Raw genomic sequence first — 23,595 nt, forward strand, 5'->3', positions numbered from 1 at the left:
TGCATTTTTTTTGCAAGTATCCTGACCTAAACGTGGAGCAGCCGCAACTGGATGCAAATCTCTCTCCTGCCTCCACCAGCAGTTGTTGTAACAATTTAATTTTATAAAAGAATTTATTAATTGGAGCACCCGTTAGGCAGTTACCCAATATCACTTGCACAACATGAGTTCATTTTTTGGGCCTACTGCCTGCTCTTATTTGTGCAGTGCCAAATTTTGGGTCCAAGTAGTACCAAACTCCAATCTTGCAAGGCCCAAAAGAATAAGAATAGTACCAGTACTATTAGTGACAATATTATGGTCTTGCTGGCTTGGCTGGCTCTACACCTCGAGCCAACAGAGCCGAAGAACCTCGTCCTGGATTTCCTATCCATCATGAGCTAATGTTTTAAAAGATAAGGATTTAAAGCCCCACCTTTCATTTCCCTCCCTTCACCACTGAACGAGCAAAGTTCAGACACTCTTTAACATTTTCTGACTCTCTAAGTACTACTCTTTTGAGTTCTTTTTGACTCTTCAGGCTTCAAAGGTACTACCTTTACTTTGTTTGGACAAATGGGTCTTTGACTTTTTACTGCTTTGTGAATTTGGATGATCTTCCAGTATTGGGTTGTTGTCAATTTATGTGGGTTTTGGTTATTTACTGCTCTTACCGGCTCTTATGGCTATGGGACTGTTTCAGCAATTTGTGAATTCTTGTGATATTTGTTGAACTTTTCTTCCTTCATTAGTCGTTGAATTGCTGTAGAAAGCTTGGTGTTGGGTTGTTTAGTTGTGAATGGTTTGCCAGTTGTATTACGCTGATGGAGAATTGTGTGAATTGGACATTCTAGACACAGGATTGGGGACAAGTTCTTGTATCTTCTATTTTTTTTTTTTTTTAATGCTTTGAAATGTACCTTAAGGCTGTATTTTTTAAATTGATTTTTAAAAATTAAGAAATTGATTTTCTGACCATTTCTTATCACATTGAACAATGGAGAGGATAAATATCCTTGCGTTGTGCCACTGATTATTTTCATGGGAACATTGATTGAATTATCTGCCTTGATGTTGGTTGCTTAGATTTTTTTGTATTCCACTATCAGGATAAACTATGTCCAGATATATGAATTGAGTTTTAGTTCATGTTTTTATGTATTTTTAAAATTAGCTTCTGTTGGGTTTTCGCATGATTAGATTTCCTCATTTCCATGTGTTGTATTGAACATGAAACTGATTTGCAGAGCAAAAAATTTTATCACAAAGCTCTATATGGTAGTTCGTGCACTCGATTGCAAATGTTTCTTGCTGTGCCAATTGGTGACTTGTTCTATATCTTCTGAAGACATTAAGCATCTTGGTTTGAAAGTCACCCCAACAGCAGGTGTCTAATTCAATCTCAAATAACTCTCAAGGGTTCTGTCATGCCCCATTTTTATGTTTGTGCAGGAAAAGCAAGGGATGAAGAACTTATTTTAGCTGCAGACTAATAGCTTGACTTTTGTAATTCAAGTCAATATGACGCCAGTAATGCCATTTTCTATAAGCAATATTTCACTTATTCCTGGAACTGTGTTTGCAACAAGGAAGAACAATTGTTTGACAAGATCCGGTTTGGCAAGGAAACCTATAAAACTTACACCATCTCCCCAGAAGTGTCTGTTACCTCTGTCAACCTCTATTAGATTGTTCCCTCAGTATAGTAGGGGATGTTCTTTACATCATATATCTAGAATCCATAGATTATCAGCCACAGGAACCGATGTGGCAGTGGAGGCAGATTCACCTATTGCAGATGAAGATTCCTCAGGAGCATCAGAAGATCCATCCGGTGGAGTTGGAGGTAGTGAAAAATTGTCCACTAAACCAGATGCCAGTCCTACTTCAATTATGTCCAGACGTTCAAGACCTGTTAGGAAAAGTGAGATGCCACCTGTAAAAGATGAGGAACTGGTTCCTGGTGCAAGTTTTACCGGGAAAGTTAGATCAATCCAGCCATTTGGTGCTTTTGTTGATTTTGGAGCTTTCACTGATGGCCTGGTGCATGTTTCCAGGTTGAGTGATAGCTATGTTAAGGATGTTGGAAGTATTGTTTCTGTTGGCCAAGAGGTGAAGGTAAGATTAGTTGAAGCAAACACTGAGACAGGACGAATTTCTCTCACTATGCGTGAAAGGGATGATGCTAGTAACCTGCGGCAACGGAGAGATTCTCCTGCCAGTGGCGATAAGGCTGGACCAGCCAATAGGAATTTTCCAATGTCTAACCAGAGGAGGGATGAGGTAAAAAAAAGTTCAAAATTTGTCAAGGGCAGGACCTAGAGGGCACAGTGAAGAATATGACAAGGTCTGGTACATTTATATCTCTTCCTGATGGGGAAGAAGGTTTCTTGCCCATGTCAGAGGAAGTTGATGAAGGATTTGGAACTCTTATGGGGAACTCTTCACTACAGGTTGGCCAAGAAGTCAGTGTCCGGGTGTTGCGTATCTCAAGAGGGCGGGTAACCTTGACAATGAAGAAAGAAGAAGATATTGCAAAGTTGGATTCACAGCTCAACCAAGGGGTTGTCCATGCTGCGACAAACCCTTTTGTGCTTGCTTTTCGTAAAAACAAGGATATTTCTATGTTTTTGGATGAGAGGGAGAAATTAGTGAAAGCAACTGAAGCAATAACAAAGACTTCAGAAAAAATAGAAGAAAAAGTCAACCAAAGCAAAACTGGGTCTGATGAAGTGCAGGAGCAGCAAGCCCAACCAGTAAGCAGCTATGAGAGGATGGTCAGTGTCCCTTCTACTGTGGAAGAAACAATTGAAGAAGATGAAGCTTCTTCAAAGGAGGCAGATGTGGGAGCCACTGCATTAGATGATGCCTCAACCAATTTTGCAGACAATGAGGAGGACCCTGCCTCTGGCTCAACACAAAGTATTGACAGTGCTGTCCAAACCATAGATAAAGAAGCAGAGTTGAGTGCAGAAATTCTAGCTCCAGAAGAAAATATGTCTACTTCCAGTGAGATAACTGAAGAGGCTTCCCCAACAGATGGTTTGGAAAGTGATGAAAAATCTGATTCACTTGGTGAAATAAATGATGAAGCTTCTTCAGTGGGGGTGGATGTGGTAGCCAGCACATTAGATGTTACGTCAACCAATGTTGCAGATGATGAAAAGAACCTGCAAAGCACTATCTCTAGCTCAATGCCAACTCTGGATGGTGCCGTTCAAACCATAGAGAAAGAAGCAGAGGTGAGTTCTGAAATTTCAGCTCCTGAAGGGAGTGTATCTACTTTCAGTAAGATAACTGAAAAGGCTTCCCCAACAGATGGATTGAAAAGTGGTGAAAAATCTGATTCGCTTGGTGAAATAAATGATGAAGCTTCTTCAATGGAGGTGGATGTGGTAGCCAGAACATTAGATCATACATCAACTGATGTTTCAGATGATGAAAAGAACCTGCAAAGCACTATCCCTAGCTCAACACCAACTCTGGATGACGCCGGTCAAACCATAGAGAAAGAAGCAGAGGTGTCTTCTGAAATTTCTGCTTCTGAAGGGAGTGTATCTACTGCAAATCAGATAATTGAGCAGGCAGCTACAACAGATGGACTAGAAATTGAAGGAAAATCCGAGTCATCTGATGAAATATCTGATCAAATCTTGTCTTCAGAAATTCCAGCCGCAGTAGACATTATAGAGGGTCAAGCTGATGTTGCAGTAGTGAATCATGAACTCCAGATACAAGCACCTAGTGCGGAGAATGAACTTCCTTCTGGTGCACCAACTGAAGATAATGAGGTTGGACCCAACCCTGATAAAAATGGAAGTATAACCAGCTCAGGTTTACAACCAGATGCTCCTACCCAGGAAACTAAAGGTTTGTGCCCTCCCCAGCTCTCTCTGTTTTTTGTGTCTCTTCTATTCTGTGTAGTTTCTGTAATAAATCCTTGTCTGAGATGGTCACTTGAACCCAAACATTATTAATTCCTGTACAATAATGTATCAGTTAATATATTTAACAGTAAAAGATAATTTGTAAGATATATTATAGGAAGGTTCATCCAGTGAACATGTAATTGTTGAGGCACCTCTCCTATTATAATCTTGGCCATGGTTCATGTTGCAAATTTTTTTTTTATGCAATCTTTTTGTTGGATTTGATAGTAATGATGGATTGGTAAGTACTGTCTATGGATTTAGGTCCTTTGATTTTGCATTTCTCAAGATGTTTTTGTTTCACTTTGGTGGGTATATGTTTGAATTGTCAATTCTATGTACAGATGGAGAGGAAAATGATGAAAATTCTGATCCATCTGGAAAATTAGCTAATGATCAAGTTATCTCTTCAGGAAGTCAAGCAATCAAAGAAGTTGTAGAGAGCCCTGTTGACAGTACCAATGATGCTGTGCAGATACAAAAACCTGCTGCAGAGAGTGAAATTCCTTCTGCCTCACAAGTTGAAGATGACAATGTGGAAGCTGCCCTAAGAAAAATGGCAGCATGACTAATTCAAATGGACACAATGGCAGTTCTTCCCCAAGGAAAGCATAACTAAAGGTTGTTATTCTCTCCATTTTGCCTGTTCCTTTTCCTAGCTTTAATGCCTCAATTTTTTTTGGTCAAACCCAAAGTAAACAAGTTAAAAACTATAACATGAAGACAAACCTAAATAACATTCGTTTGATTCATTAGTTCATTAGTATGGAAAGGGTTGGGATTGTCCAATGGTTCTGAAGCATGACCGTGTGATAGAGGAAGAAACACTTGGTGTGATGATGTAGGTAGTGTAAATATGCATATAGATAATAACATTTTCATGTACATGCATTAATATATGTTAATGTATGTAAAATATAGAATCTAATCATATGAGGATGGACCAAGAACTATCTTTTTTTTTTCTACCGTCTTTTTTATTTTATTGCAATAGTTATTGTACATCATAGTTTGTTTTCTGATACCAAAATATTTGCCAATTCATAAAAGGATATTATAAAGTATAAACCGAGAATAAGAATGGGCCAACTCTTCAATAGATGCTCTTTTGGCTGTTAAAAAACTCTAGGCCTTGGCAAATTAAGGAAGGATGTCATCAATAAGAATTCAACTGTGTTTAGTAGCAATCTTCTACTGGTTAGTTGTCTCTTCTTTTAACATCTATTTATATTTGGATTGTAGCTGCTATATCACCAGCTCTTGTGAAGCAGCTGCGTGAAGAAACAGGAGCTGGAATGATGGATTGCAAGAAAGCTCTCTCAGAGACTGGAGGGGACATTGTTAAAGCTCAGGAATTCCTTAGAAAGAAAGGCTTAGCAAGTGCAGAAAAGAAAGCCAGCAGAGCCACTGCTGAAGGAAGGATAGGTTCCTACATTCACGATAGCAGGATTGGTGTCTTGGTAGAGGTAAACTGTGAGACAGATTTTGTTTCTCGCGGTGACATTTTTAAGGAGCTGGTAGATGATCTAGCCATGCAAGTGGCTGCATGCCCTCAAGTACAGTATCTTGTTACAGAAGATGTTCCAAAAGAAATTGTGAACAAGGAAAGAGAGATTGAGATGCAGAAGGAAGATCTATTGTCAAAGCCAGAGCAAATCAGATCAAAGATTGTTGAAGGGCGAATCAGGAAGAGGTTCGAGGAACTGGCATTGCTTGAGCAGCCATACATCAAGAATGATAAGATGGTGGTAAAAGACTGGGTGAAGCAGACCATTGCAACCATTGGAGAAAATATAAAAGTGACAAGGTTTGTGCGGTACAATCTTGGAGAGGGCTTGGAAAAAAAAAGCCAGGATTTTGCTGCTGAGGTGGCAGCCCAAACTGCAGCAAAAGCAGAGCCCAAAGCAGAAAAAGAGCAGCCTGATCCAGTGGAAGCCAAGGAAATTGTTCAAAAGTAAGTGACTGCTTTCTTTGAATTCTAACTTGCTATTGTATATGAGTTTTTTAAAGCTGGGAAATGAGATTAGATGAAATAACAATATTATGATTTTCTTTTTCTTTTTTGAGAAAAAACATTCCATAGTGCAAAGAACTTGATGGTTTTTGAAAAGTAGATTGGCATCGATTTGGCATTATTTAAAATAAAATAAAAATACAAATAAATTCTAGCATGTTGGCTCTTACCAAATATTTTTTTCCTCCCCTCTCAAGCACCTTGATATTATGAATCTAATATAAGATGCATCATAAATCAAGTCAAGCGTCTTATAACTCAGTGGCATTGCTTGGTCTTCTTTATGAGGAGAACCAAGGTTCGAATCCTCCTCCCCCACGTGATGTAACAATTGAATTATAAAATAAAATAAAAAATTTCAAATTCCTATATGTATGTTTCATAAACTGAATGCTGTTGATGGTTCTTCTTGGAGAATAACTCATTAGCTCTTTATGTGAGCCAGTAAATGTGAAAAATTATCTGGAGTGGGGATGATGGACCTACCAAATATCTTTTCTGTTTTTTTCTTTTTTTTCCACAAAGTTCTGAAAAGAGGCCGACATTTTCTTCTATATTTTACTAATGTTGTCTTTTTTTTCAACTCTTTATTGCAGGCAACCAACAGTAACAGTCTCTGCCGCATTGGTCAAACAACTACGAGAAGAAACTGGAGCAGGGATGATGGACTGCAAGAAAGCTCTTTCTGAAACTGGAGGGGATCTTGAGAAGGCACAGGAATACCTTAGAAAGAAGGGTCTTTCAACTGCTGACAAGAAATCTAGCAGGCTTGCAGCTGAAGGCAGAATAGGGTCCTACATTCATGATGCCCGAATAGGAGTTCTTATTGAAGTGAACAGCGAGACTGACTTTGTTGGTAGAAGTGAAAAATTCAAGGAGTTGGTTGATGATTTGGCAATGCAAATTGTGGCCTGCCCACAAGTGCAGTTCGTATCCATTGAAGATATTCCTAAGAGTATTGTGAACAAGGAAAAAGAGCTTGAAATGCAAAGAGAGGACCTCCTATCAAAACCCGAGAACATTAGAGAGAAAATTGTTGAGGGGAGGATCTCAAAGAGGCTTGGGGAGCTTGCTCTTCTTGAGCAGCCTTTCATTAAGAATGATGGTATTTTGGTGAAGGACTTGGTGAAACAAACTGTAGCTGAAATTGGGGAGAACATAAAAGTTAGGAGGTTTGTTCGGTTCACTCTCGGGGAAAAAGTTGAAGAAAATGCAAAAGCAGCAACTGAAGCATGAGAAGAATAAAAACACATCAATTTCAGCACAACCGGATGTGGGAAGCCTGGCTGTGTAGCAAGCACAAAGATATCCAGGCTAAGTAAGACTAATTTTAGATGAGAGTTGTCTGATTCTTTTTGTTATGATTAATGTTGCATACGCAGATGGCACCTATGTATGTGTTATATGATCACGAAAGCTACTTTAGGCATCTATATTTTGAGATGAAAAGAGGAGCATCTCTCAATTTGTTCTTTGCAGTATGAAAGTTGGATATACAATTCTGTGGAGGCATTTTTGAATTACTACATATATAAGATCAAGGCATGGCAAAATACCTTTTTATTACTATTTTTTCTTGTTGAGATTAGGTTCATCCTAAAAGGGAATGTATAGATTTTTGAAGCATTATTATTTTCAAGGCCGTACTTTAACAAAAACAAAATAAGCTCATCCAAACACACTAAACACAATGAAAATTCATGACTTAACCGATCTCCTTTGCACACATTAGGACAGAGATGTTATTGGACCCAAGCTTGATAACTTGATGCAAGTTGCCATTACCTTTTTTTTTTTTTTTTTTTTTAAATAAATTTTTTGGTTGCATAAGTTTAGCATTTTGATCAAGTAAGAGCTGTAGATCACGTGGGCCCATGCTCCAAGAATTTTTATGATACCTCCCCCCACCCCCAAACCCTATAAAGAAAAAAATCTGGTTCTGCAGTTAAAAAGTTTAGCCTGAAGGTTCTTTTTGGGTAAAATGATGGTTACTTCTAACACTGAATTTGTTCTATGACGGTGCTTTTTTCCACTAAAATACAAGTCATCTTCATCCTTACATGTTCACTAGTATTGAATTTTATATGGGTTTCAAAATGAGAGTGGATTCCGTAAAATTCATGCGTTTTTGTGACATATCACATTACACTACTATTCTGTGCCCATTACGTTTGTGCACGAATGACACTACCTGGCATCCAAGGTATAACCATGGACATACAGGACATCAAGCTGTGGCTATTCACAGGACCTGACATTAATTTCTTTGGCGGAATCTTGTTTCATTTGCACACCAAAAATCACAAGGCAAGTGTTTTCAACAACTGAAATTAAGGCCTTTACTGAAGCACATTGATAGTTCGGGTAAACTTGTTCCTCAAGATGTCAAAATCAGTAGTCCGTCTCATTTAGAGTAAAACAAGTCCATATTAGAAGTAGAAAACTATGAATACCGAGTGTAAACCTGAGTATAGAAGTACATTTCAACAATTTTAATACAGCTCTCATAAAATTAAGAACTGAGTAGGGGTATAAAATTACAAATAGGAAGGAAAAAACGCCTCAACATTTTCTCTTCAATTGTTACAGGATACATCTATGTAAAGAACTCCAATAAAATCAGAAAGGCACATTCCTATACCTATTTTAATATTTATATCCTTTTCCTATGATTTAATCATGCACATATTGATGTGACGCTAGTCCCCCTTTCCTTGATTAACTTTGGGTACAAATCGCCAGAGGTCCACAGCAATGTCCACTTCCTTTTTCTTATGAAACTTGTATAGATGTGGTACATCAAATCGAAGCTGAAAAAAAAGAAAACATAACATGAATAGCTGAATAGCATGTCCACAACCAAATCATTTGTACTCATCAAACCATTTCATTAAACAGCATAAAATAAAGGAATGACTTGTGAGCAATGTTGAATGGTTTGGCAGAAAATAAGGTCATATGCAATTGGCAACATCTTAATGGAAATATCAGGGTATTACTGAACAAAGCCATCTTCACCGACCTCACATAAAACCTCAGCACTACTAGCATTGAAGTCCCGCAAGGCTGCCCTTTTGATATGCTGCAATGACAAAAGAAAAATGATGGCATAAAATAATGAGATCCACATCATATGGTCCAAAATCAATTCATAGAATAATTTTAGGCATTTACTAAATAGTTTCTTGAGGTGTTTCAGAACCTATTTGTTTAGCATGGGGCTCAACTTAAGTAGTTCTGTCCAGAACAACCAAAAAGTAGTTCTGCCAAGCCATCAGAGGTAAAAACATAAATTTAAAGAAACAAAATGTGGCAATAATTCACCATACTGACCATCTTCCATTTATAATGGCCTACAATAAAGATTACGCATCTTGAAATGCTCTCAGATTCCGCTACATATCTAATACAGGAAATGCTTGTCTTGTAGTATAATGATTAACCGAATCTTTAGATAACTATCTTTAATACTTCTTTTTCTTCTTCTTTTTTTGGCTGAATAACTATCTTCAATCAAATAATTAATGTGATGCATAAGACTCATATAAAGCGCAATCAACATGCCATGTTATAAAGTGAAATTAAGTTTTAATTCTAATAGCTGGATATCAAAGGTAATTACTTACGTCTCTTGTTGAGGTCTTATGCAAGGAATAAACTGCTTGAGAAGCAATCTGATAGTAAAAGCAAAATATAGAACACATATTAGAAAAAAAGTATTGCTCAGATGCATTTGAAACATCCAAATAATGAGATCATTCCCATTACCTTCAAAGCCACAGAGAGGAATTCCATGTCAGCGCCCTTCTTCCGGGTTCCAAATGGAGGATTCATTACAACAGTATCAACAGTTTGACCTAAATAAGTGATCAAGAAAATACAAGGAACAAAAAGGTCAAGAAAAATTAGTCACAAAGTCAATGGCACACATCTAGTGAAAATGTAATATTAAAATCCAAGTTAAAATATTATCTATTATCACAGGCTCAGATGTTATCTACTAGTGTTTAAGTCACCTACCCCACTATTTTGTCAACTACATAAATCCCACCACCCCACCCCTTTGTAATCCCAGAGAGAGAGAAAGATTACACCAACACTGTCCTGTGCATCACATAATAAATAACTTCCAGAAACTAGCAATACAGGAAATCATCAGAGAAGCAATTGGAAATTCAAGTCCCTGCCATCCATGCTTCTGTGAACAAAACAACCATTCTCCACACATCTCCGTCCTTTCATCATCTTTATAAATACAACCAATGCAAGATGAAACCTATCATGGACTTTCTGCTAAAAGTTTATATGCTATCTCCCAAAATTAGTCCAGCAGTGTTTCTTGAGATAGAATATTATAGTAAAGTGACTACATACATTTTATTCTACTTGAAATTACAAAATCCTATATTTCCAAAGAAACCCTTTGTGGAGTAGCAGCAATGTTACACAAACGCACTGTAGCTGGTCAAAAACCAATTTGTTGCAAACTTATTAATAATAAATAATAAATGACCAATTTGTTGCAAACTTACAAGATTTCAAATTATGGAGCCTGGTTGTTACCAGCAAGAATGACTACTAGAATAAATTTACACAAAAAGAGAAAGAATATATTCTATACTGTCATCCTAAATGTCAACAATATACTTGGATTCCTGGAATTCTAGGGAATTATAAGTTCTAACCACCTCATTGAGCCCTGAATTTTTAATAAAAGAGTCAATTACAATATTCTGCTTCAACAAGACAGACACAAAAGGATTTCCTAAATGTCAAGATCCTATATTTCCAAAGAAACCCTTTGTGGAGTAACAGAAGTGTTACACAAACACACTTTAGCTGGTCAAAAACCAATTTGTTGCAAACTTATTAAAAATAAATAATAAATAACCAATTTGTTGCAAACTTACAAGATTTCAAATTATGGAGCCTGGTTGTTACCAGCAAGAGTGAATACTAAAATAAATTTACACAAAAAGAGAAAGAATATATTCTATTGTCATCCTAAATGTCAACAATATACTTGGATTCCTGGAATTATAAGTTCTAACCACCTCATTGAGCCCTGAATTTTAATAAAAGAGTCAATTACAATATTCAGCTTCAACAAGACAGACACAAAGGGGTGGCCAGTTTGGGTTCAAAAATTGTTACCTCTCCATCCTAAGTTCTTGACATTGCACTGTATTAAATTTATGTCCAACTGCAGATTCAAGACATTAAGAAAGCAACAATACATTAGTTGAATCAACACTAATACAAAATTATCTAATTCTTGAATTCATAATCATCAACAATGAACAACCACTTACAAGAAAAATTAGGGACATATGCTGTATGTGTGTGTGTGTGTGTGGCCGCGCGCAATATATATATATATATATAGAGAGAGAGAGAGAGAGAGAGAGAGAGAGAGAGAATTTACTTCAAAACATTTCCATCACGAAACTTATATATGAACACCCCACCCCCCCCCCCACACCCCCCCAAAAAAAAAAAAAATCAATCAATCAATCAATAAATGAACAATAAAACAAAAACTATTGGGCTATTCCATCATGCATCTCCTAATCTATGAAATAATAAACATTTTGAGATAACAAAACCTATAAACATTACAACCTAACAAATTCAAGAAAACGACTGTACCTCAAGATCCTCTGCATTTAGTGATGCGATTTCAAGAGATTGTGAATCGATGTCAATGCCAATAACATGTCTATTCAAAGTAAACAAAGTTAAGAGCAGTACAAATTAACACAAATGAGTAAACTATCATCCTTAAGTCCTAAAAATGTTTGCTTCGACTTTTAATAATGCAAATTCTTTTGCATACTTTCAAATTTGTTCAAGTTAAGGGGGTTATGAAGAAATAAGAAGAGGAAATAAATGCCGGATAGAGGCAGTAAGGAAATAGATAATGGACCATGCATAACAAAATACATGGCCTAAGATACAATAGAAAGAGAAATAAATGGTAAAACGGATGAAAAAGCCAAGTCTAAGCCTCAGATGCATTCTTTAAATCTCAGCTAAAACTTAGCAATTAAAACAAACGAGAGAAAGCAGAAAGAAAAGAAGGGGAAAGATGGTTCTTACTCTGCACCCAAAAGAGCTGCGGCAGCACCTAATGTACCACAGCCACAACCAAAATCAGCCACTACCTTGCTGCTTATATCCCCAAATGAATTCTCTGCCTGATATATTTTTTAAACATGTTACTTAACCCCAAAAATAACATTAATGGAAGTAGTAAAAAAAGACACGTCAAGTAACAGAGAATGAGTTCAAATGGAATACAATGACGGAAAAGGATATGTGACCCTGACTAGTTTGTTCAGGATCCATACCCAACCTCAAAATTTTGGGACTAGGGCTTGGTTTTTGGTGGTGGTGTGGTTACTTATCCCAAAAATAATAATAATAAAATAAATAATCATGTTAACCACCAAAAAGAAAAATTTACAGTAACAAAGTGGAAGCATAATGTTAAATTCTACCACAATCATAGGAAATTGTAGCTCTTGGCATAACACCAAAAATTACAGGCCATGCCATTTTGTTCAAAATATTACCCCCATAACATTTCCACCTTCAAAAAAGCGACTTATAAGTGGCTTTATTTCAGGATTGAGATAAGCACAGAGAAATTCAAGCTACTATCACAAACAAATACTTAAAAGAAAAAAGCTACAGTCTTCTCTTTTTTCCCTAATTTGAAAGTAGGATGCAAGTTTTGTTTAAAGACAGTGAAGTAGCCAAAGTTGTTAATTTTACAAGCCCATAAGCAATTTCGACAAAGACCCAGATCGGCAAACAAAAAAAAGGGATTGATACAACCAAAATTAGAAGCAGATAAAGCTAATATAATTTTTTTTGACTTATAGAGATGTATAAGAGAAATTGGACAAGAGAGGAATACAGTGAAGAGCATGCGAGAGGCAATGTGGGGTCCAGTTGGGTATTGTTCCAGCTCCGCCTGCAGCATAGAGAATGATGAATCAGAAAGAGGTATGATTAAACACTCATGTCTGTCTGTTGGTATATATTTGAGGGAGAGAGAGACCTTTGGGTTGGAGAACTGTTGAAGATCACCGAGGAGGCCTTCTAGTTGCTTCAGCTTCATCTTTGTGTGGAGAAAGATTCCCCGGACGAAACACTCGCATACACTGACACACACCACACTCGCATACGCGCAAATAGAGAGATTCTTCGGGTTCAAACTTTTCTTTCTTTATTTTTTTTTAGCTCATCATTCAGGCTCATTACATACTACAATACAAGACAATTTAGCTTGGGCTTCTTTTCTTTTCTCTTCTTTTTTTTTTTTTTTTTTTTTTTTAAAATCCTGAGACTCTTAACTTTTAGTGGAGCTCAACATAATATTTATCATTTGGCATCTTTACGTACGCTCTGTCTATCCCCATTCATTTGCATGGGAATGCATGGTGGATGTGATATATGCAATTGTCTTTCCACAAGCTAAGTGTGGGCCGTCCGAGAATACCATGTAAGCGGATGAGCAGTCCAATGAAGAAAATTACATTCCTATGAGTTCTGCAGGTAATCGTACTCCTTACATGATTGGTGGGGAGCCTATTGGGAATACCCTTGTCCCTCCAAAACCGAGCTGGAGAACTCATCGGTATCAATCGTGCTCTGTCTATCCCATATTGCTGGAATGCTATAGATAGAATGCTGCAGCTCCGTTGTCATTAACACTCGGTGGATTTAGTCCCACGTATGTTGACACAGCGCTGTCTCATGGATGATGGAGAGCTCCTTGCATCTTCTTCAGTGAATCCAATGATAGGGCTTTCCACCTGTGCGGTATTAGGCGTAGAGCCTGTTAGATGGACGTTCAGGACCGATCTGAGGTACATTTTTCGAGCTTTTTTGGAAGAACCAGTAGCCGCGGTCCCTCCCACGATCATCCTTATGTCTCGATGGGCGGTCTAGGACGCTCGTTATCCCGTCGGGGGGTCAGCTCTTAGCGATTGAGATCTGCTCTCTCTTTGTTGACGAATTTCTGCAACTTTCCTTGTCTAATGAGGGCTTCAATCTACTGCTTCAAGTCGTAGCAATTGGCTGTGTCGTGGCCGTGATCTCAGTGGAAACACAATATTTATCTCGCAGCCGTTTGCTTGGGTCGCTCTTTAGTTTCCCCAGGAACGTCAGCGTTCCCTCGTCTTTGATTTCCATCAAAACTTGGTCAATCGAGGCGTTTAGAGGGGTGAAACTTGTGAACCTTCCTCCGGGGGCTTAGGGCGCCTTTCGTCCCTTCTGTCTCCTGTCCTTGGTCTTTTCTGCCCTTGATCCTGACGCACGTCCCCCTGTCGTTCCCTCTTCCTGGGCTTTTCCTCCCGTGCTAGTAGCGCGTCTTCCGCGTTTATGTACTTAGTGGCCCTATAGAGTACCTCTGACATGGTTTTGGGGTCGTTTTTGTATAGGGAAAACAAAAACTTGCCCTTCTGCAACCCGTTCGTGAAAGCCGCCACCAGTATTTTGTCGTCGGCTTCATCGATCGAGAGCGCTTCCTTATTAAAGCGGGTTATGTAGGATCTTAACGTCTCGTCCTCTCTCTTGCCTGATGCTCATTAAGCATGCCGTGGATTTCTTGTACCTGTGTCCCCCTATAAAGTGCGAGGTAAACTGCGCGCTCAATTCTTTGAAAGTGCTGATGGAGTTTGGCGTCAGCCGACTGAACCAAATTCTTGCGGGACCCTTCAATGTGGTTGGGAAGGCCCTACACATGATTTCGTCCAGTACCCCTTTTAGATGCATCAAGGTCTTTAACGTCTCNTTTTTTTCATTTTAACCCCTTAGAGGAACTATATTAGTTGATGCAAAGTTTTGCAAAATAAAAAAAAATAATAATAATAAAAAATTGTTCATTTTACACATTTTAAGCAAAAAAAACCCACATCAGTAGGCATAAAATTGTGCATTTATGTACAATTGCTACAGTAACCGCGCATATATACACGGTTACTGTAGCATTTGCATTTATTATTTTATTAGTTTTTTCTCTCTCTTGTCTCTGGAGCTCTCCTTTTCTCATTTTTTTTCATTTTTTTTCTCTCTACTCTTTTTCCTTCTCTCGTCTCCTTCTGGCTCCAACACTCGTCGTCCTCGTCATCGGCCTCACCGACTCCGGCCTCACCATCCTCGTAATCGGCGCTGCTGGCTTTGTCAGAACCCACTGAAGCGATGAGGCAATGAACAAGTGCTTCGTCAAAGTGGTTTTAGTTCGGATTTTATTTCTGGATTTGGTTGCAAAGTTAGTTAGAGTTATGAGATAAGGTTGGTTTGTGAAAGAAGATAGGAAGGTTGAGTGAAGTGGCTTACGAGAGAGAGTGAAAGTTGTTAGGTTTAATCGGTAGAGAAGGTTGGACATAGCCATGTCTTTTTTGAGTTTTGAGGATTGGTTTTGTGAATTTTGATTGGTGACCGAGGAAGAAGCAAAATTTTGAGAGAGAAAGAAAACGTAGTAAGAAAATTGAGGAATCTCTTTTGCAAGATGTGATTTTGCCTTTCCAAAATCTATAAAAGCTACTATATTAGTGAGTTTTATCAGTTGTGGGGAGAGATGGGTTTCAGATTAGGTCTGTAAGAGAGAATAATAAAAATTGTAAAAGAATGAATATTTTATTGAATAAATGTGTAGAATAGATAAAATGATGTAGGTGTTTAATAAAAATTGGTGTAAAATAGAAAGTAGTTTTTTTGTGCAAAATAGAAGGAAAGTTTGCATCCACTGATGTGGATGCTCTTATTTTAAGTTTTGTCATTTCAGTCCTCTAATTTTCAATTTTGTCAATTTGGTACTCATTAGACTATTATTACCTTTGTTGTAATGAAGCAAAACGACTCGTTTTGGCCCCTTTTTTTTTTTTTTAATAAATTTTGTAATTAAAAGAAAAAAAAACTGTTATTAAAAAAAAAAAAAAAAATAGATGCATCAAGGTCTTTAACGTCTCCAGGTGGTCTAGGGGATCCTTGACCCCATCATAACTCTCTATCTGTGGCATCTGGAACTTGTGTGGTAGGGGAAAGGAATTGACGGGGCTGGTGGATGGAGAGTCAGTCCGGTTCACTAGGTCATCCAGGTCGCTGGACACTCGTCCCTTTAGGGCGTTCATCATGACCTCCATCTATTCTTTCATCGCCTGCATCTCCGCAAACATAGGCGAAGGAGTCGCATCCATGAGGGATGGGAGGCTCGTGTTTTGTCATTCTGGCCTGCTTGGGGCATTGCTCCCTTCAGGCCCTTCTCGGTCTCTTTGCATGGCGCTGGTACCTTCTTGATCCTTCCTCCGGTTATTAGGTGCTGTGTTTCTTTGACGCAACTGTTCTTCTAGGTCATGATTTTGTTTGGTGAGGCGCTCCACGGCCGCAGTGAGAGTCCGAACCTGTCTTTTGAGTGCGGTTGTGGGTAGTTCCTCTCCTTGGATGTTGTTGGTTATTGCCATTGAGCGAGTGAGCACCATGCAACCCTTCTGTCTCAGGGATGAAGCAATGTCTGACTACTTTCTTCTCAGTTCCCACAGACGGCGCCAACTGATGATGCTGAGAAATTCACTAGTGAGTTACACGATGCCTTCGCGTTCGAATGTAAACCTACACAATACAAAGAAGAAAACCTATCAAAGGGCACCGGTGTGGTGCCGGCCAAATACCCTCCGAAGGTTAAGTCAGGAAGTATTCTCACAACTCTAGAGTGCTAGAGAGGGTAGATAATGCGTACCTTTATTGGTGAGAGTATTGGGGCTTTTATAGTAGTCGAAATTTTTTCCTCTTAGACTTGGCATCCAAGTCTTTTCCTTGTAGAAATCATTTTGTTAGAGTCCGAAACGTGGTGGACAGATCTTCTCCTTATAGGGAAGATCTTCACCAATACATGAAAATTCTAGAATCCAAGTTGCGCAAGGACTCTGTTTAGGGCTTTACGAGAATGGGCCAAAGTGTTCCCACTAAGGGGTCCAACAGGCCCATGGCTGACCAGCCCATCTTTCTTCCCTCCGTCCACATCAAGTCCATCCACTTAAGGCCTTGTGTAAATAACGGGCTCGTCTCTTCTTTAGTTCGCAGACTATAGTTAGCCCGTACACTCACTCTAGGCATCCTAGCGCGTATTTTCTCCCTTTCAGTTGTATTTTTTCTTTATAAGCTCAGAAATGGTTTTGTTTTGGGATTTTGTGATCTGGGTCGTCTAGTTTTGAATCTGAATTCCACTAGTTTGATTATCTGAGCTTCAAAGTGATTGAATTTGATAATTTGGACAAATCTCAATTTTCAGAATAGTGGCTTTATTGGTGTTTTTGTATTGTGATCTGATACTATGACGTGGCAATTCTGTTGGAACTACGATTTGGGGAATTTGTTTTCCCCGAATTCATTTTCCCTAAATGTTTTCTTTTTTCTTTTTCTTTTTTTAATAACAGTTTTTTTTTCTTTTAATTACAAAATTTATTACCCAAAAAAAAAAGGGGGCCAAAACGACGTCGTTTTTGCTTATTTAACAACAACAGGTAACTAAAGTCTAATGGAGTACCAAATTGACAATAATTGAAAATTAGAGGACTGAAATGACAAAATTAATGATTAGAAGACTGAAATGAAAAATGATGAAAGTTAGCGAGTCAATTTTAAATTTTTGCCTTTTTTTTTTTTCCTTATTAACCCACAGTGACAATATTATCCTTTATTTCTTTGATAATTGAAAAAAATCGCTTGGCTTTTCTATTTTTCCTTATTAACCCTCAATTTATTAGTTATGATTCAAGTGTCAAGATTGGCCCAAGGGGCCTTCTCTTATTTAAAACTAACTTGTAACTCCATGTATATATATGGATATACTTAAAAGATACACATTAAAATGCATATTATAATTCTTACATATATAATTTAAATATTATTGATAGTCATTCTTATATATATATTTTTTAACTCTTTAAAAAGTCTTGTAAGAATGTTATTAGGTATAAAATGTAAATTGTCCATTTTTTAAATATTTTTATGTTCATTAATTCTAGACTCTTTGGTTTTTGTACACAATAACTCACTTGAATGGAGATTTATGATATGGTCCCACATTTGATTCCAAAATTAAAAAATAAACTCTCTCTAAAAATAATAATTTAGGACATAGATCACAAAATTGGACTTCAATTGTAGAATCTAATTGAATTTTCTCTAAACTTTACCTATTAATATATATATATATATATATATAGATGGCTTATAAGTTTAAATTGTTTTAAGAATCTAATTGAATTTTCTCTAAACTTTACCTATTAATATATATATATATATATATATAGATGGCTTATAAGTTTAAATTGTTTTTAGTTATACAAAAAAAAAAATTTTTAAAAAAAGCTCATAAATATAAAATCATTCAAACTCTCTCTTCCTCTAATTTTATATATAATGTTAGATATATGATTATGTTTTTTATTATTTATTTATATTTGACTTCTCGTTTTCTATACTAAATTAACTCATTTAGCAGAAAAATTAAAAAAAGAAATTGATTAGATGGGACATATATATAGATGACTTATAAACTTGAATTGTTTTTAGTTCTATAAAAAAAAATGCTCATAAATATAAAATCATTTAAAAATTATGTTTTTTATGGTTTACTTATATTGAACTCCTCGTTTTTTACACTAAATTTACTTATTTGGTACAAAAATTAAAAAACTTAGTTTAAATGAAACACATGTCACAAAATCAAACTCTAATTGAAATCCAATTTTTTCATTGAGTTAACTCACTTGGCACAAAAATTTAAAAACTTAGATTAGATGGGACACCTAGCACAAAATTAGACTCTAATTGAATTTCAATTTGAAATCTAATTGAATTTTCTCTTAACTTTACCTATTATTATTATATATAGACTAATATGTAGTTTCGTGCATATGCACAAGTACAATTAAAAATAATCACAATTATACTATTCAAATTATACATTTTATTAGAAAATGTTCAAATTATACATATCATTAACCTATACTCTTCTTAAACCATACATTTCTAAAATATGTAATAGTTTCCCATTTTATATATATGTATACACACACACACACACACACACACACACACATACACATACGATTTAGAATTTAATTGAATTTAGACTCTTTGATTTTTGCACACAATAATTTACTTGCCACAAAAATTTTAAAAAAATAAATAAATAGACACATGGTGGAAAGTTAGACTCCAATTGAAATTCAATTTATAATCTAATTGGATTTGAACTCTTCGATTTTTATACTCAAGAATTCACTTGGCACAAAATTAAAAATTAAATATGATATATGGCATAAAATTTAGAATCCAATTAAAATCTAATTGGATTTTATCAGAGCTTTGATTATTAATATATATATATATATATAGATAAAAAATAAAAATCAAATCTCCCCAACCCTAAAAAGAAAATAAAATATATGAAATTTGTTTCCTATTACAATTTTCTATATCAATGCATATGCTTGATGTTTAGAAAAAAATTATTCTCTTTTTAGGGCTCCATTATCAAACTTTCATGAAAAATTATTTACAAATAACTGGAATTACTTCCCGTAAAATTATTTTGGTGAAATTACTCTTTTAAAAATGCTAATTTAATAATAAGTAGAGCCTATTAATGCTGAAATAAAGTTAATTAAGACTTAAAATTGCTAAAATGTAAAAATGTAGTTCATTCTCTTGCTAGAAGGGCAATTACTTAGCCCTATTTAACTGTCTAGATAAAAGATGTACCACCAAACATTCTTCATATTGTTTATGCTGATTTGACCTCCCTAAATTAATGAATTCACTGTCTTTCTTCTATATATAAATTAAAAATTAAAAAAAAAAAACTGCTAAAATGAAGTTACTTTAGGTCCTATTAATGTTAATTGTGAGGAAACTTTGCACACTTTATATACTAAACTATAATAGAAGCAAGAAAAACTTATACATGTAGGCTAGCAACAACAACCAAACCTTAGTCACAAAATTTTGGGGTAGCTATGGATCCACAACAGACTAATCAACGTTGGTCACAAGTACTCTTTTCTACCATTTTAGTCTATCCAAAAGCATACTCTCATCGAAAACACCAAGAAGTGTCACTTGATGTAGAGGTAATTCACTTATAATCTCCCCCCCCCCCCCCTCTCACTACACTGTCAACTCCAAGGACAAGATTTCTGTATGATCTCTTTACCCACAAAGAGATAGATATTTGTGGACATATCATCCATGTGTTGAAAAAGAGCATTAAGAAGCAGAATTCAAGGACTGTAATGCCTTTTCCATCACTGATTATGGATTAATGCTGAGGCAAGACTGAAATTTCGGAGTGGTCTTACTGTTGTTTAGAGGGACTATCCCATTAGTGCACACACAGTTAGAAGGAGCATAGCCCACATCAAAGGTTCCAAGACCGGTGTACATACCATACCACAACCACGTGTTGAGCAGGAGCAAGGTGACACAGGGGATGAGATAGAGAACTTTACTACTACTCCAGAATCATCAGATCAGCCCTTAGCTCAGCCATCATCTTTTGCACCAGCTCGGGGATCGAACAGACTTGATCATCTTATAGCTAGAGTTAAGCAGATGTACACTTTGCTGGATTCACAGGTACAACACACAACAAACCAGTTTGCTTATGTTTAAGGACAGATCACAGCCTTATCTACTCAGATAAAGGAGTTATCCATCGATCATGGTTCAGACTCCGAGTCTGAGGCATTCTAGCCCTTTAGCCATTCTAGTTAAAAAGGGGGAGAAAATTTTGAGGGGGAGCTAAGAAAGAGCTTGCTCAATGTTAGGGGGAGCATAGGTTTAGGCTTAGAAACATTGGTTATTGGTTCACATGCTATTCATTTTTAGCTTTTATAACTGTTTTAACTGTTATTGCTTTTGTTTAAAGCTTTGATACTATGTTTTTAATTTCAGTTTATCTTCAGTATTTGTGATTAATCTCTATGCTTTGTAGCATTTTTTTGTACTCTTAAGATATTGCTAATATGTCTTAAGTACCTCACTCTTGTGCCCTAGTAGGATTTTGTATCCTAGATGCAAATACTTTGTGTATTTTGCATTGGTTGAGTGTTGGACATGCAATTGATCCTAGGGATTGTTCTTAATTGCATTGTGTGTCCGGATGAGCATTTACTTGCAAAATGTTCATTGTAGTCATTTTGAATGACTGTTTTTGTTTGATCAAGTTATGCTCACATGTTTTACTTTGTTTACAAACTTGATTGCACTTTACTTGCTCATGTACGTACCTTGAGTTTAACTTGTCATAAGCTTAATAAAAGTTTTGTTTATGTGTAAGTGTTTCAAGTAACAGGTATATACATGCAAGTGTTTCACAGCTTCTAGATTAGGTGTTAGTGAATTTTGTCACTGTTCCCAAACTCACGTTTAAGTGTAGAGTCTATTTTAGGGGTTGTGTGATAGAGAGAAAGGAGTTGTGAAGACTCAAGATTTGAAGACTGAAGAAGTTCTCAGAGTAGCTTTTGACTTAGATCCCGCGAAGTATCTCATGTGCTTACACATGTTGGAATGGAAGAGTAGGCAGATGAGAAGTGTGTCTTCCAGTATCTTGCGGTAAGGTCTTCCCAGACACCGAGACATTCTGTCTCCACCTATGTAGTCTGATACACATTTCTTGCCTACACTATTTATACCCACTTTACTACAAATGTTGAGGAGTGCTTTTGAGAGAAAACCCTGCCAAACACCTTGAGAGTTAGAGATTGTTATACCCACAATTCTCTACACATTTGTTTTGGAATTTCCTTAACTCCTACCTCTCCATTTCCATACCATTGAGAAGTTGATAGCCCAAAACTTACCACCCCTTTCAGAGTGTCAAGTGAAGTTTTGTGTCTGCTGGGAAATTGGAAGAAGCCTAGGATTGAGATCAACATGAAATTTTGCGGGATCTGAGAGTTAGACAAGACACGTTCCAGAAGCCTTGTTGGAGTAGGAGCTTGGAGGGCTTAGGTAAGAGGGTAGATTAGGCTTGGAGGTCTCTTGCTCACCCTGTATCCCAACTGATTGTCTAGTGAATTGATTTTCGCTTGGAGGGCAGCAAAGAGGTTTTTCGCCGAGTTCTTCGGTTTCCTCTTCGATCACACGTCTCGGTGTTATCTGTGTTTGTATTTCTCTTCCCTACTCTTGTTCATTTCATTTTTACTGCTGTGTTGCTTTAAATATGGATTAGAGTAGTTCTCTTGCTTATATGCTTGTGTTTACACTATTCCACACTTAGTATTAAGTTAGTGTAAAATCAACCAAGCCGTAACTTTGATTTGGGGTCTAAATAGCTCTTGTGTTTTCGACACATTTACGAGCCTTCAGAGGTATCATTTCGCTTGGCTTTATTGATAAAAAGGTCTTCCCTTTTCATGCTCTCACCATACTTCCTTCTGAACTGATCTTTGTTCATGTCAACCTCAAAGTCTGCAACCAAAATAGCCTCAGTCCTTCAGTATTTGCATCACCGTTTTTCAGATCCTAAAAATCCTATTTATTTCATCCTCTAATAGTGCCATTGCTTCACTGATAAATTTTCCAAAAAATAGAGCTTGTTAATTAGATAGGGTAAACTACATATTTGGTCTCTAACCTTTGCACCATATTTCAATTTAGTCCATAATTTTTCAATTGTGTCAATTTGGTATTGTGGATAATGTTAGCAAGCAATTACAAAATCAATTTAATCAATTTAATTTATGTTTTAAAAATATATGATAGAATCATAGAAATTATTATACAAAAACCATTAGCCTAAAAAAGTTTTAGAATGTGTGTGAGTGTGTTAATTTTGAGATTTTGAAAATTACAACCTAAAATAGGAATGAAACTTTCCCTAACCTAAAAACCTCCTAACTCTTCTTTTGGTTGCCAAGAAAATGATGAAGAGGAAATTCAAAAATCTATTTCATAGTTTGATATATCAAAAGTTGGAATGTCTTCGAAAAACAGAACCCTAAGAATTTATAAACACCAAACTAAATCAAGTCCTAAAGAAAACAAATTAAGAGAGAGAGAGAGAGAGAGAGAGAGGAACTATAGCAGTGTGAACAATAGGGAAAAAAAGAGAGAAAAAGAAATATTTTTAATACATAGCAGTGTGAACACATGAATAATTTTTTATTTTTATTTTTTATTTTTTACCTACGAGCTACAGTGCATAGCCAAAAGTAGCTATGGAGCCAAATTATTTGGCTTTAGCTTCACCAATGTAGCCATAAATTTGTATTTTGTGGTGCTAAAAATAGTAATATAGCTTTTTAGCACCACCAATACTAATGCTCTTAGTGATTTGGTCTTCAGCATCCATTTGAACTCGAAAAAAGAATGATATATTTTCTAACACTTGATTAAGAAAATAATTCAAAAGACTCCAACTTCACTCTAATTAATCTATTCTCATCCTTCCACTGCCTTCAAATGCTAAATCCAACTTATACAACATATTCATTATACCATCAATAAGCATCCTCTTTTGAGTCAAACTCCATATTCCAAGTAGATACTTTCCCCTCACAATTAGAACTCTGCATAATACTAGGATGAATAGCATCCTTGTCTTTATCACCTTGAGTATGTATTGGTTCATCTACTTGATGTTGGTCAAGCAAG

At 36.4% G+C, this 23,595-nt stretch overlaps 2 protein-coding genes across 2 annotated transcripts; one reads left to right on the forward strand and one right to left on the reverse strand.

Annotated features, from left to right (window-relative positions):
- Positions 1-318: 318 nt before the first annotated feature.
- LOC111995817 (polyprotein of EF-Ts, chloroplastic) lies at positions 319-7,488 on the forward strand. Its single transcript, XM_065779378.1, is given in 7 exon segments — positions 319-529; positions 1,432-2,284; positions 2,287-3,849; positions 4,253-4,470; positions 4,673-4,739; positions 5,151-5,862; positions 6,519-7,488. Coding segments are annotated over 6 exon segments (3,984 nt in total). The 5' UTR covers positions 319-529; positions 1,432-1,500; the 3' UTR covers positions 7,159-7,488.
- An 841-nt stretch (positions 7,489-8,329) lies between these two features.
- Positions 8,330-13,196, reverse strand: LOC111995818 (uncharacterized). The gene is made up of 9 exons (XM_065779366.1): positions 12,989-13,196; positions 12,845-12,901; positions 12,022-12,119; positions 11,572-11,641; positions 11,077-11,125; positions 9,691-9,779; positions 9,549-9,596; positions 8,945-9,004; positions 8,330-8,732 (listed from the first exon to the last, which is right to left on the reverse strand). Exons 1-9 carry the CDS (start codon positions 13,046-13,048, stop codon positions 8,622-8,624), a joined length of 642 nt encoding a protein of 213 aa, XP_065635438.1. The 5' UTR covers positions 13,049-13,196; the 3' UTR covers positions 8,330-8,621.
- Positions 13,197-23,595: the final 10,399 nt, after the last annotated feature.

Source organism: Quercus suber, unplaced genomic scaffold, assembly GCF_002906115.3.
Source record: "Quercus suber isolate HL8 unplaced genomic scaffold, Cork oak 2.0 scaffold_206, whole genome shotgun sequence".
Taxonomy (NCBI): Eukaryota; Viridiplantae; Streptophyta; class Magnoliopsida; order Fagales; family Fagaceae; genus Quercus; species Quercus suber.

Coding starts and splice junctions, on each gene's coding strand:
- LOC111995818 (XM_065779366.1), bottom strand. CDS start 13,048: ATGAAGCTGAAGCAACTAGAAGGCCTCCTCGGTGATCTTCAACAGTTC. Junction 11,642..12,021: donor GCAGCTCTTTTGGGTGCAGA/GTAAGAACCATC, acceptor TACTTTGAATAG/ACATGTTATTGGCATTGACA. Junction 11,126..11,571: donor TAAATGCAGAGGATCTTGAG/GTACAGTCGTTT, acceptor TTGAATCTGCAG/TTGGACATAAATTTAATACA.